At 31.5% G+C, this 16097-nt stretch overlaps 1 protein-coding gene across 3 annotated transcripts in view; it reads left to right on the top strand.

The window, feature by feature from the left end:
* Positions 1-396: 396 nt before the first annotated feature.
* LOC134724792 (ras-related protein Rab-26-like) overlaps positions 397-16097 on the top strand; it is a 35501-nt gene continuing 19800 nt past the window's right edge. For 2 of the 3 annotated variants that reach the window (XM_063588040.1, XM_063588039.1), the window contains exon 1: positions 12031-12259. In XM_063588040.1, coding sequence (XP_063444110.1) covers positions 12158-12259 — 102 coding nt within the window. In that variant the 5' untranslated portion in view covers positions 12031-12157. Of the gene's footprint in view, positions 690-12030; positions 12260-16097 lie in introns of those variants that run through there. The other variant, XM_063588041.1, reaches the window with a different exon arrangement.

Raw genomic sequence — 16097 nt, 5'->3', positions numbered from 1 at the left:
TTACCTGGGTGATGAACTGTTCTAAAGCCGAGACAATTATTTCTGGGTTGAAGTCTTTTGTGCATATATATCAGTCTCTGTAGCAGTTAATAATAATTCACCTTTATTAATGGACTAAAGTTTATATTTTTTGTTTTAAAAGATCACGACATATGTTAACGAATTTGTGATGTAGTTCTTAAAATCAAATTAATACTCGGGGAATCAACTGACATTTATTTCAATTGAAAACAGCAACTGTTAGCAAATAAAAAGTCAATTTGGAAGAAATCAGAAATCATTTCTATCAACAAGAAGATGATGAACTCACCAAAACAATTCAATTTACGTCTATACACAGAATTTATTTCCTAGAACTGTAATCATTATGTGTTTTTCAATTTCTATGCTTTGGTGACAGTATCAGTGAGCGTTGACAGGGAACAAGATGTCTGTCACATACAGTATGGGCTCATTAGGGTTTCACAGCTTGTAGAAGGAACCAGTTAATAACGTGAAATGGACATATGCTCTGTAGCATTTAGTTTGACTGTGATCACCTGTTGCGTCAAGAATTGATGAAATAACAAAAAAATCCATAGGTGGAAATTTACAACAGATAGTTCTGTATTAAAGGCAGAATATTTATGTATAATCAAATGGGGTTTGTCTACTCTGATGTTGAACATGCGGATGAAGTTTTTTATAAGGTAAATAACAGATTATTTATTTTGTTTATCTTTTTTTTTATATACATATCAGCTTATTTTTCATTCCTAGTTTATATGTCAAGTGTTTTTCCTAAAGTTGGATGGTTTCGATTCCATGTTTTTTTGACTTACATGTGTAACTTTCTACATAAAAACACATATGTTTATTATAATATATCCGAACGATTTTTGTTTTATCGTATCATACTTGAGTTAAAAGCTGGCGATTTGTAATGAGTTACTTCAATCATCAAGCTTGTGTTCTATATCGTGATTGCAATGTCATCTAGAACATTAAACACAAGTTTAAATTAATAAAAAGTGACATTGCATAGTATATGTAAATGAGACATCATACTCTAATATGATCAAACAAGTATGAAATAATAGAAAATCACACAGTGAACAGCGCGTGGTCTATAGCTCGAAACAAGTATCTGTATAGACCATACGGATAATTCTAAATCGAATATAGTCGAGATAGATTGAGAAAAAATATTGGTTTCTTAAATAACAAACACAGATGAAGTCCGACACCGGGTGCTGTGTTGAAGACCCATTGGTGGCAATCGTTTTTTTTTTGGACTGATTGTTGTCTCTTTGACACATTCCCAATTTACATCCTCAATTTTACAGATCAGTAATAAACCGTGAAAAATCTTTAGAGAACCATGCCACTAAGATATTAATAATTGAAATCACTGTGGTGGTGCGACGCAAGCTTTTTTTTTACCTACTTACATATGTGAATCTGTCGACGACTATATGAGTAGTCTTTCGTTCTCAATACTTTTAACAAGTAGTTTAACAATAGAATAAACAAAGGGGCTGATAACTGTAAACTCAGATAAAAATATTAAACCCACTCGGATTAAACCTGTGATATTGATAAATTTTGGAAGTACGTACGCCAAAATAAATGGTACGAGAAACATACAATAAATCATTGTTTTTACATAAGTAAAAGTTTATTTACTTTTAAAAAAAATGGATCTCAAGCTGTGATTCTTGACTCTTATTATTTTTTAAAGAGTGAGACAAAGACCGCTAGTATATATGAAACAAGAACCACGCATATCGATTGTATAACAGCATAAAGGAATGTGTACCTCTCGTAGTAAAACTCAAATTTGATTCTATACTACGCGACTTTGGCATCAACAGGTGCGAATTATTACTGCAATTTTCAACATAATAAATACTGCTAGTGGACTATTAAAGTGATAAATTGTTACCAATTCGGAGCACCACGTTATTGACAGGCAAGTGTGGTATATATTTTCTTCCACTTTGAGATTGTCCCTGGTCTCTTTTCCCGTTTGGTTTTTAGATCGTATCGTAATACCCCTCTCCGACAAAAAAAAAGAAATAAAAATGAAAAGAAAGACGAGGTAATTGCCTTTAATTAAGTTTTATATGATATTATATATGTTACTAACTTCTATGTTATTTGGTCTGCGTTTGAGAGTTGTCTCATTGGCAATCATATCATATCTCCTTACTTTTATATAAACAATCTGATAAGTTTGATGTAATAGGTCTGTAAAAGTATTATCAAGAACAACTACGTGATGTTTTGTTCATTTTGCAAAAACGTCCTTAAGAGATTAAAACGTGTTTTTGGTTTGAATAAGAAACCGCAGTAAATCTCATTTAGCTGTCTCTGCTGGTTTGTTTTAATTATTTTTCTTAAAAACTACCAACCATAGTTTTGAGCAACGAACAGTTCATTGCTTTAAGCACCAATAATAGACTGGGGAGTTCAGCAAGTATATGATTTCAATTACTGTAAATTACGGCAAGCAGAATGATTATACTGTATATTGGCCTATTTTGTTATGTAATAATTACGTTTCATAGAAATTTACAAACGGTTCCGTAATTTTGATTAGAAAATGCATTGTGAAACACAAACATTTATGATTGCACGTGCTCTCCTAGACAACATTAAAAGTAATGCATAGAAAAACAAACGAAGTGCTGCATTAAAACGTATCATAAAACAAATATTGAATAAAACTAAATGCCTCTTTTGTAACTTTGATTGGGATTTGAAAGTGCTGACCAACGCACATTACGTATGCTCTTAGGTGAACGATTCATACAAAATACGCTTCTGTCAACGCTTCAACACACATTAACATTATAAAAAAGTGTTTTATTCTCAAACAAATTAGGTTAATAAAAGCCCCAAAAATTTCTGCTATTTGTTATATATTTTTGTAAAAGACTTCAAGTTATAATCCCTAATCTTATCGACAGAATTTTGTTTCTCCTATGTAACCTTTCAAAGTATAGCTAGAAATCAAATAAAGTTTTTATAAGGTAGCCTTTTATAGGCTAAGCCTTGTGCATTTGTAGCTGAGGACCAACTCTGGGTGCTGTATTTTCTTGCTGCGTTGAAGACTCATTAGTGGCCTTTTTTTGTGAAAAATTATAATGGTTTAGCTCAACCCTTTAACAAAAAACGCCAAAGTCCTAAGAAAATGAAAAATATTTATACGTCCATAACTGGTCAATACATTTCACGCTGCCTGATAATAATTGTTATAATCACTAACATTACCAGGGATAATACCTAATAGTTACTATGTATCCATGATATAGATGACGAACAACGGTATATACAATAACTATTAGATACCAATAAAAGTGACCAACGATTTAATGGGCTCGCTGACAAGCTGTTAACGAATATATAAAACTCGTTCGCAATATAGACAGTTTGCTTTATAATCAAACTCTGTCTGTTTTCCTCGCAAAATTACAATTTACTCTGGTTTATAGACAGGCACCGCACTTATTCTTTATATCGATTTACAAAATGTAGTTCTCTGTGGAACAGTATAATAATTGGTGTAAATGTGTCCTTCACGTATAAATAAACAACTGCATTTCTATTGAATATATAAGTGTGATTTGTACAACATGAAACTACGTAATGAGATTGTGCAGATGTTTTTGTATTTTGTATTTTTATTTAGAACAAAATGCTGATAGGTTTACCATAGTTTACCTCACTGTTAACTATCAAGCTTTAAGCACTCAGTCTAGAAGCATTACTCAATTATTTCTAGACTATGACTGTGATTAATCAAGTTGGCCCTGCGACGATGAACCAGGTTCAAAAATAATGCTGATATATACCCAACCTTTTAGGGCCTAGTCCCTTTCAAATTGTTAAGGGTATCGATAGCATAAATTTATATAGTATCGATTTCTAAAGATACTATTAGTTACACAGTGTGTAATTGTCCTATTACGAGCATTTATCGGGTCAATAAAATTCATATCGGGTGAGGCGAAGCCAAACCCGATATGAATTTAATTGACCCGATACATTCCGTATTAGGACAATTGAACACTGTGAAACGAATTTATCCTGATTTTGTTATATTACATATTATTATATTTAAATTCAATATAAGGACAATATCAACCAAATATATTTGGATATTTAATCTAAAACTGAAAAATTAAAATATTAGGACTATGAAGCAACTCATTTTTTTTATTAGGTCAATGGTATAAGGGAGATAACCCAATTGACGTAATAAATAAGGGAGATAATTCCTATCGACGTAATAAAAAATTGTCCTGAAATTTATAAGGACAATATCAGCCAATTAAATTGCGAGAAATTTCTCTAAATCAGGATAAAGTATATTTTAGTGATATTGATAGGAGGAATAACTTTTCTGTTAGGGTGTTCTTTGCATCATCAAACTGTTGTTATGCCCAGTTTATGCGTTCGTTCGTCCGTCTGTCCCGCTTAAGGTTAAATTTTAAAATTTTAAAGTTGAAGCCCAATCAACTTGAAACTTAGTTCACATGTTCCCTATGATATGATCTTTCTTATTTTAAGGCTAAATTATACTTTTAACACCATTTTCACTGTCCACTGAACATAGAAAATGATGGGGCATCCGTGTACTATGGACACATTCAATAAATGGGACATAAAAACCGATTTTATGTTACCAACTTACCACATCAGCGTATATCATCGAAGTACGCCGGGCATTATCAAAAAGCATGTACGCTGCCAATCGGTGTTATCAATATTTTATTGACTATTCGATTGATGCTTGCTTAATGCCGCATCAGCACAAAAAGGCTTTATCGCGGTGATATCAGTATTTGAATTTACTTTAATAATATGTTTTGAGCAAAATAAAAAAATGTTGACCTGTCAATGAGACAACAATATAAATGCACCAACGAACAAATGACCTAGATGTTAGCAACTCTAGGTCACCGTGCGGCGGCAAATAATGAGCAAAGCCATATATACATTTGAAATCAGTTATGGAGAGACATTAGACAAGTATACACTGTTTTGATTTTCTTGAAATATCTTATAACCTCTAAATTAGCTCCCTCTTAGTGGTATGACAAATAGACGAAGGAAGCCGTAAAATAGTGTTTACTCACTAAGATTTTTTTTTGTTCATTTCGATGTCAATTTGTCAATATCTACAAGACGTTTGCATTGTATTTATAGATGGCTTCTTTCTTTCTGATAATGACAAATCACTACAGCTTTATCTCAGCACGTATTTAGATAAAAAGATAATAATTTTTCGTGTCTTTCTTAATTTTTCTTCTTGTCAATTGTACATGAGGTTTCATTTATCTCTTGCGTCTGACAATTACTGTTTGTTTGAGATTCCATTTATCATCAGCTAATATTTTATGTCTTCTTTTATGGTTTCCGATCTTTCAAATGATTTTGTCATGCGTCAAATCTATTCTGTTTATTAGACATGACTACACATTGTGTGAAATGCTTAAAAGAGGGGGAAAGTTACAAAACGCATACATAGAAAATAAACTGACAATGCCATGCCTAAAAAAAAGAAAAAGACAAACAGACAAAATTTATAATAGTACAAAGGACACAACATAGAAAATTAAGACTAAGCAACACAAACCCCACAAAAAAACTCCGGAAGGGTAAGACGTTACGCACGATATTGCGTCCCAATTAAATTGGTAACGTCAAAATTTGACGTTTTACGTCGGTAATCGAGTATACTTTGTTCGTTTTGATTGTAATCATTTTTGATCGATATGGATACTTCAAAGTCCTGAATAATATGAAATATTTGCTACTTGTAGATACGCAAGCAAATGAACTTTTCGGACTTCTGATTCGGCTTGTGTTGTATTTTTCTTTATATTTATTGTAACTTTTATTTTTTTTGCTCTTTTTCTTTTTAGTTTCTTTATCTCTTTACAATATTTAATTTTCTCTGTCTCGGATATGAAATTCTTTTGTTCCGTAATTAATATTTTACCTATTTATTGACAAATTACCATATGTGTTTTTTCATTATAGATAATTATTCATTTTCTATTTGATTATAACTACTTTTATATATAGCAGTTCTTATCGTGGTTTCTATGATTCTATCTATTTTCGAAATTTGTAATTTGGTTATTTTGTTTTGTCCTCTGATCTTAAAACATAAAATATAACCGTATTTGTTATTTAAAAGCAATGAAATATCGTTCATATATCATATGATAATACGAACTGCTTTCAAATTCGATGGCCTAGGAGCATGATTGGCCTAATGAGTTCATATAAAGTGATGGTAATTTTAAGATAGTTTTACGCTCGTGGCGAGATTTGTTCGACTCCGATCCTAATCGACAGTTATTGCAACTATTTTAACTTAAGGTCGCAGAATGTCTGGCTTCTCATACCTTTGATGCCAGGTCAATAAAATACAACAAATGTCGCTTATACATGAAGTGGTGTTTAACACCAAAACAAAGAACAAACTTTTAGAAATAATTTGAAAACACATATATGTATAGCGTCCCGAATCGAAAACGTTCAAAACGTAAGAAAATTGCTCAGTGGACAAACTTGCAAGACATTTGATTTATTATAAAACGAAGTCATTCCGACTTAACAGCTTATCAAAAAGTATGTAATCGTATTGTGGGGTAAAAGCACAATTACAAAAAAGTACTGTTTTATATGCTACAAATTGAATATTTAATAAAATGACGTTGAAACTGACAGTGTTTTTGTAAAAAGCGGCGAAATTCGACATTGGACAATCTTGCAAGACATTTTCCCGAGGCAAATGCGTTTTTATTTGTGGTGCGAGTGCTGTAAAATTCCTGATTTGAAATGGTCTATCTAAGCACATTTGTAGGAATAATTTATAAAAACAAAATTTTATATCATCTGATATTTTAAAAAGCGATAAATTTTGATAACTTACCATTTTCAGAAACCTGACCATGGCGAGGATTATTCATTTTTGAAAAAAATAAATTTTTACCGTTCGATCAACACAAAAAACAGCAATGGCGTCATAAATTATATTAGACGTTTATCATTCATGCGAATTTTCGCGGATTTTAAACTTTTTATTAGACCACAAAAATTCCCGCAAAAGTTATTTTGCGAATAATTTGTTACGTCTGACACTCATATTTTTGACGTTTTGGTAATATTTATATCATTATTTGAAACTATTATGAAAAATTAAAGAATATTTTCCATATTTTTGGAAACAGTAATACCTGCCTAATCTATGAACATAAATTTCATAAAGCTGAACTAGTTAGTTTTCATAGAAGAGCTATTTATCAAATTGCTCTGTCGCATTTCACGGCATTGACGCAATAACGTGCTTAACGTCTAAGCAAATCTTGTTCCATATGATCATATAGCTATTCACGTGTTCATTTATTTATGAAATCTTGGTTTTCAATTTTTATTATTTTCAATTAACTGTTTTATATCTAAATTATAACGCTTAGGACGCAACATATTTTCAAAGTGTTATTTTCAGTTGTGCTATTCGTTTTAGCTATTCATTTTAGCTATCAATTTTAGCTATCCATTATAGCTATTCATTTTAGCTATCAATTTTAGCTATCCATTTTAACTATCCATTTTACCTATCCATTTTAGCTATCCATTTTATCTATTCGTTTTAGCTATTCATTTTAGCTATTCATTTTAACTATCAATTTTAGCTATTCATTATAGCTATCCATTTGAGCTATCCATTTTAGCTATCCATTTTAGCTATTCATTTTAGCTATACATTTTAGCTATCTATTTTAGCTATACATTTTTATGGTAAATATCCAGATCCATAGAAATCATAGTCTTTCAAAAGGACATTAAAAATGTTGTATCTTTGTCGTGTGCTGAGATATTAAGACAAGTATCTCTGGGAGTACTGAAATTAACTCAATAAATAAGATTCTGTTTCACATGTATTTTTAAAAAGGAAATATTGCAAAGATGTCATATTTAGATAACTATATGTTTTGCACAACAACCGTAGTAGTTTTATTTCGCATACATATAAACACAGGATACCAGCCCCAAACCATACATTGTACCTCTTACGAAATAATAACAGGATATATTTTCGATCCAAAAAAATCAATTTCTTTTTTTTTAAAAGGTACTCGGTTAGACACTGTGTTGTACAATTATTTTATGCTCTTTGTGTTGAAATGAACAAAGTTTTTAAATTACATTGAGCATCTCTTTATCTGACAGTGCTACTGTAGGAATGTTGCGTTTTTTCAATTTTTCTACAAATATGATCATTTATAGAAATAACATGCAGGTTTAAATTGTGGATGGACCAACTCTTTGGAAATTCTTGTTGGTTCTCATATATATGACACATCATTTTCTTAATATGTTCTAAAATTAAAAAGTTCTATTAACTTTCAAAAAGACATTACCTTTTTTATTTGGCCATTGAATATTCACAAACGTATAACAAATTTGTAAATATTCGATACATGGTTTTTTTCTATTCATAAGATGCTGCAGAAGACAGATTATATATTTTCTGGATTTTTGCTCGTATATATATATAGTTCCCCTAGATGGTCTTAAGTTTCCAATTGAAAACTAAAATAAGATTGCGTGTTGGAAATAATTTTTGAAAATAAGTATTTCTGTGATTTTAGAAATATACATGAGACAATTATATAGAGGCATATTAATACAGGTCAATTATATGTAGTTACCATAGCACATTATATAGAGCAATTATATATAGAAGCATTAATTATTATGCAGATCTCTTTGTTATATGTATATAGAAAAATATGATACCTACAATGACCTTGCATTGATCTTACATGCAAAGTGATTATTTAGAAGATCGTAAATGGTTTGTGCTAGGCAAGAAGTTAAAGTGACAGACAGGCATGTTGATGCCCTCTGATTGTTCCTGCATTTGTTTTATCCACAAGGCTCTCTTTAAAATATTCTAAGATGTATGAATCTGGATAAAGATTTTATTATGGATAATATCAGCGTGTGTTGGTAGCGAACGTGCTTGAAAAGAACCCTCTTCGTTAACTGTCTAATTGGCACGAACCTCACATCTACTATAATTATTAATTGGCGTGAACTTTGCATCTATATACTATGATTATTCTCCAATGGTACTCTCACAAAATTCCGGAACAAATAAAGCTCTAGACTGACAATGCAAACGATTACGTCACGTTCATACGGGCATCAATGAAGATCTACATGACTGTTTTGCTCATTCAATCAAATTTATACGTTGTCATTCACAACTGCGACAACACTGCAACAAACCACCACATTTGTAACTGACAGTTTGTCTCTGGAGAACGTTCTAAGAGTTAAAGTAATTGATCAGTTCTGTCTAGACGAGGATTGATTGTTTATATCCCGTCATTTTCATTTGTTATTTATGTCTTTTTCTTGAAATGTGAAAAAAAATATGAAAATGCACTTTTCAGTGAAAATCTATTTTGATATTTAGTTAATTCTCCTTTCTTATCATTTGCATACAGATATACTAGATTAATTATCAGGCTCTCCGTAATTATGTAATATAAATATCACTTTGTCGATCAAGGAATTGTGTTTTTATAAAAAGAGATATAGTCTGACATGTCTAAGTTCAATAGAATCACTACTTAATTGTCATGATAAACTCGATGTAATTTAGAATTTAACTTGCATTAGTTTGTAAAATTTGCTTTCATCTGGTGCTCAAGACTACGTTTTAAGCTTACTAATTCTTAGATTACTATGCCAGGCACTGCCTGACTGGTGGTAGTCAATTATTGGTTCGTCAGTTTATCACAATTCCAAGGTTTTTTTTAAAGTCAATTAACGCACAAAAGCTTCATTAAGAAGAACTAAAGTTATGTAAAGAAACTTAGCCACAGAAACGGCAATCAGTTCTACTTGAGATTTTATTTGCAATTTATTTTGTTAGCTGAATGAGATTGACATGTAAATTGCATGTCCTAAAATCAATTGTTTTACAATTATTGTGATGAAAGGAAAGGACACACACTTCCTGCCAGACTTATAGGATTGTAAGCAGTAGTCTTTTTTTTTAATATAGTACCATTAATAGAAATCTCAGGAAAGAAAACATGTTCTGTGGAAAAATAGATAGAAAAATTGAGAACGGAAATGAGGAATATGTCAAAGAGCAGACAACCAAGGCACCAATGGGTCTTCAATGTAGCGAGAAAATCCCGCACCCGGAGGGGGTCCCCAGCTGGCCCCTGCATAAAGTTGTCACATTACTAGTTTAGAAAAATGGACGTCACACTCTTAAACTCCAAAACACACAAATGAACAATAATTAAAAAAAAACATACAAGACTTACAAAGGCTAGAGGTTTCTGACTTGGGACTGAGGCCGGAAACATGAGGCGGGGAAAACATGTGTTGTGATATCTCAACCCTCTCTCTATACCTCTACTAGTCAACAATTCGTATATGACTAGTGTAATTAATACAAGTATATCGTATATAATTATACCCAGTCATACGCCCGAAAAAGTACAATAGAAAGTCCTCAGTTTCAATACAATATCAAATCACAAAAATTGTTTAGCAACGATTTAGTCCACAAGAAAAAATTGCATGTTTGAGCAATTTCAAATAAAATATGTTTAAACTAATCCTCGTAAACGACCAGTGACAAAGTGAATTGTGCAATATGTCTAAAAAAAAAAAAACGAGAATGTAGTAAAATCCTTGCCGATTACGGAATGAGATAATAAATTGCAAAAATGCATTCAATCTATAGTAGATTTTTTTTATTTATTAGCTTTTCTAAGACTGTTTAAAAGTTTGACTTAGGGAACAGCAGATCTCGAAGCATTTGTCTTGTCATATTCTCTATCATACTTAATTACACTGCATCTGAGCCCATTATTCATTATTCTTTATGTTTTGCTCGTTTTTCTGTAACTTGTTTTGGCCTTTTATTCTTTACTTATGTTTTACATCTCAAACCTCTCATGATTATTGATAAGAAACATGTATGAGGGTCTGGCCATGATCATAGCCAGAAATGAGTAGTGGTTTTGCTAATTAATATTCATAATATGTAAATGAGAATTGTACCACGTGATAGTAGTTTGAACTGGACTGGCTTGATAGGCTTGATATCATTAAAATCTTTAAAACACGGATATTATAAGTTGCCCGTCACAGAGTCCTTATTTACAATCACTTTGATATTTCCGTAAAGTTGTCAGGCGGTCAAAATCAAAACAATGAACGTGAATTTAGTGATTTTTTCGTGTTTTCGTGAGTTTATTCTTCTTGAAATAGTGACATTTTAATTTTACGTGGGAACCTAGAGTTCAACGACTACACATACAAGGTTTGGACTTGCTTATTCTTTGGAAATTAAAGTTTCAAAATCCACCCCGGCAACATAATTTTGTAATGACTTTGTAAGCCAATTTTCAACACGAAGTTGGAAAATTTGACGTTTCAGCCATTTTAGCCTGTATTTTACACTGCAATGTTAAAGGCCTCTCGCTTCGATATTTAAAATAGCTCAGGAACCTGTATTTTTGAAACAACAGTCATAATGCTTCGTTTAAATGGTGTATATTGTTGTGTATATTCATTTTCTGCCCCGGCAACCTGTCTATCACTTAAATTAAAATTAAAAAAGGCATTTTTTTCAAAATTCCCTATCATTTTTAGTAATTTCCGTGACCCGTATCCGATTTCTTTAGTATAATATTCAAATAAGCAAAGTGGCGTTGATTTCTGGATATGTGGGGTTTACATATTACAGAATAATCAACTACAAGTATACAGCCGGCAAAAAGATGCAAACTGGCTTGAAAATCATAATCGTACAGAGACATATGACTTGTATTGTAATAAGATTGAATTAATTTTTGCGCTACTTATAGGCACAGTCTCATTAATATTTCGTTGAACAGCACACGTTCTTAAAATTTAATGTACTTCGCAGTACGCTACAAACTTGAAGTTCCGTTGGGGGATATAGACATATTTGATTCAAAGATTCCCGCGGTTTATAGACAGGGGAAGTAACTGCTTTGTTTTTGTTCATCGGGGACGTCACCAAAGTTCAACATGGCAAATCAAAATTGCTTCTATTGTACGTAGGGAATAACTCCTGATCACTTATTATCTGATTATGGGAAAAGAGAAAAATTGTTCATTAACTGAAACAAATGGCAGTACCCTTAGAGAACCGAAACGTCAAGGATCAACAGAGCTCTATGATATGGCAACGAAGGTAACACTCCTTACACTCACAGTCACACATAGTCCAAATAATTATGTTGTAAGAAGGCGTCCCAGAAAAAAATTAAAATAGCCTTGCCAGACGTCATAATTATTTGGACTAAGTCACACAGTGACATTTTTTTTTGGATACATCATTACCCGTACATGTGAAATGTACATGTGGACTACATTTTTAGGACCTCTGTTATTTATGATTAGGGTTTATTTCTGTTTAAAATTGAATATTGGAGGAAGGGGCATATGAGCTAGGGGATTGGGGCGGGAGGCAAAACTTTATAATTTGCCCCCCCTCCCCCCTTTTATTGCCAAAAAAATTAATGCAAATAAAAATTGATAATCACAAAAAAAAGAGACTTTTACAGATCAAATCAATGACAATTTCTTTTTTTCAAAATAAAACTCTTTTAATACTCCTCTTCAATACATTGTGTAATTATTTAGATTTCAAAGAAACTACAAAAATGTAATATTGATATTGATACATGTACATCTACATTTAACTAGAAAATCAAACAGCTGGCCTTTATTATTGTTGACCTCTTTTTTTTATATTAAGTCAAGGATTTGTATGTCATAGGAGCATTTAAATAACTGGACTGAGGTATAGAATTTCGCTGGAACTGCTGTCAGAATTCAATCTGAATATATAGAGTGGAGTTCGCATATTTTCGCCAGGGACACAATATCGCCGTTTTACTATTTTGAGGTGAAAATACTTCAAAAGATGGCTGAAATGGAAGAAATATGTCGGTGACTTAAGATTTTTATAACAAATATGTTTATTTTTAAACCATGGCACTTACATCAAAGGCTTGAAAAAGGACAACGATTTTCGCCCAATTTTCTGAATAAAAAATGAAGAATGTCTGCTGTTGCCATCTATGATGAAGTTAATTTGAAAAATATTGTTTAAAGCTGCAGTTATTTGGGTTTAAATAGATACATGTACATGTACATTTTTTTTGTACATGTACATTGTATATAAAAACAGCGAATATGTGTCCCCCATTGACAAAACATCAGACAATTTCAAACACCCTTTAATCTAACTTTTCAGATGATTATTTTCAAACAAACACGTTTTCAAGCTTAATAATATTTTGCATTTGAAGTTATCTTCATATAGAAATATCAGTATAAAAAATACTTCAAAAACATATAGACCTGAACATAAACTGTAGAAAACATGGAAAGATATGGCGAAAATGAGCACCCCACTCTATGAATATTAAATGATAAACATGATTCAATTGATGAGTTTAATTTATGATTCAAAACAGTATACAGCATACATGTACAGTATGTATACCTATACATATATTATTTATTTTAAAATTTAAAAATAGGAAAGGCACCTCTGCAATTTAGCAAGACACCAGCACATACATTTTTAACATTTGTTAAACATGTGTTAAAAAGATTGACTTGAGAAAAAAAAAATCCTCTGGAAAATGTGAAAACATTTACAAAATTGATGTATTTCAATAATTTGAATACTAATCACATGTACATGCATGACATTTATTCCCCTTTTGGTGAATCAAATTGTCTAAACAAATATGTTTCAACATCAAAATATGGCACTATTAAAATTTAACTTGTCATGATTTCACAGCCTGGCAGATTTAATATATCCACTTAAGCGTGTTAAGGGGGAGAAAAATGATGTACCCTCTTGTGCTGTTGTGAAATGCATGTACAGTTATTACTGTAAACAAGTTTTTGACCATTTCAAACCTGTTTTTATAGATAGATATAGGAAGATGTGGTGTGAGTGCCAATGAGACAACTCTCCATCCAAATAACAATTAAAAAATTAAACCATTATAGGTTAAAGTACGGCCTTCAACTGGCTCACACCGAACAACAAGCTATAAAGGGCCCCAAAATTACTAGTGTAAAACCATTCAAACGGGAAAACCAATGGTCTAATCTATATAAACAAAACGTGAAACGAGAAACACGTATATTTTATGTTTGAATTGTTTCTAAATACCATAATGACCATAATAAGACTTATCCGTTAAAATATGTTTATTAAAACACCTAAAATGTCTAAAATGCCATTTGAATTACATTAAATTGGACAAATTATCACTCCAATAGAAGATTACATGTACATTTCATGTATTAGAGAAGATATATACAGCAGTGGTCAATATCAATTGACTAGCATGGATGAAATATTTGGTTCTCGGACGGTAACTTATCTTTTAAAAATGCTAACCAGGTTAAAAATTTCATCTCTCATTTTCAATTTTGTTCACATAAAATGACATACATATATATATAATTATATTAAATGTACATGTACATGCATATCAGTTACCATTTTGATTTTCTGCAATAATCTTTTTTTATACCCCACTTAGGATAGTAGAGGGGCATTATGTTTTCTGGTCTGTGTCTCTGTTCGTTCGTCAGTCTGTGCGTCCGTTCAGGCTAAAGATTTTGGTCAAGGTAGTTTTTGATGAAGCTGAAGTCCAATCAATTTGAAACTTAGTACACTTGTTGCTTATGATATGATCTTTCTAATTTTAAAGCCAAATTAGACTTTTGACTTCAATTTCACGGTCCACTGAACATAGAAAATGAAACTGGGAGTTTCAGGTTAAAGTTTTTGGTCGAGGTAGTTTTTGATGAAATTGAAGTCCAAACAACTTGAAACTTAGAACATATGTTCCCTACAGTATAATCTTTCTAATTGTAATGCCAAATTAGATTATTACCCAATTTCACAGTCCATGGAACATGCAAAAGGATAGTGTGAGTGGGGCATCCGTGTACTTTGGACACATTCTTGTTTTATCATGTTTAAACAAAACATATTTAATTGAACATTGTATAAGAACAATCATGTTAGTCATTGTTAGTCTTGTATTATTTCAATTTTAGTTTCTTGTGTACAATTTGGAAATTAGTATGGCGTTCATTATCACTGAACTAGTATATATTTGTTTAGGGGCCAGCTGAAGGTTGCATCCGGGTGCGGGAATTTCTCGCTACATTGAAGACCTGTTGGTGACCTTCTGCTCTTGTTTTTTTTCTATGGTTGTTGTCTCTTTGACACATTCCCCATTTCCATTCTCACTTTTATGATTAAGTAAAAAAAGTGATACCTAAAAATGTACATGATCATGGTGATGAACAGTCTATACATGACATACAACATGAGATATAGTATGAGCAGACAATCAAACTACATTGTACTTAGAAAATCATGGAATTTTCTTGTAGTGAAGTGTGACAAAGTAGCTACATAAGAACTTTAATCTAGTGACGTTTAAATGTCACTAACTCTGAGGTTTAAATGAGAGCTTATATCTAATGTCACGATTCAATTTGTTCACATTTTAAATATATTCATACAAGATTTTAATTAAAGATATACATGTATATACCAAATTACCTGAAGGAAATCACATATTTATCCTTACTTCATGTACTTGGAGAATTCAACAACGTGTTTAATCATAGTCATTTTATTTTTTCTATATATATATTATAAATTATTCTATTTATCTATTATAAAATTATATACATCATGTACATAGTGTTAATAGTGCATGTGGGAGAAGAAATGTACATTTACTAGAATAAAATTATTTAGGCATGTTACATGTATGAAAGCATAAATCATGTAAATTGTTGTAACTTTGATATTATTATTTGTAGTAAAATTGCTAATGATACATTTTACTCTTCACAAGCATACAAGAGACCAAATGATACAGAATGGGTTACTTCAACAATAGACATGAAACCCATACTGCATAGTCATGATAGTTGGCTATGAAAAGCCCTGAAATGACAAATGCAAAACAATT

The sequence above is a fragment of the Mytilus trossulus genome, chromosome 7, assembly GCF_036588685.1.
Source record: "Mytilus trossulus isolate FHL-02 chromosome 7, PNRI_Mtr1.1.1.hap1, whole genome shotgun sequence".
In the NCBI taxonomy this organism is placed as follows: Eukaryota; Metazoa; Mollusca; class Bivalvia; order Mytilida; family Mytilidae; genus Mytilus; species Mytilus trossulus.
The sequence above is the reverse complement of the archived record's forward strand: the minus strand, read 5'-3'. Positions and strand labels throughout refer to the sequence as shown.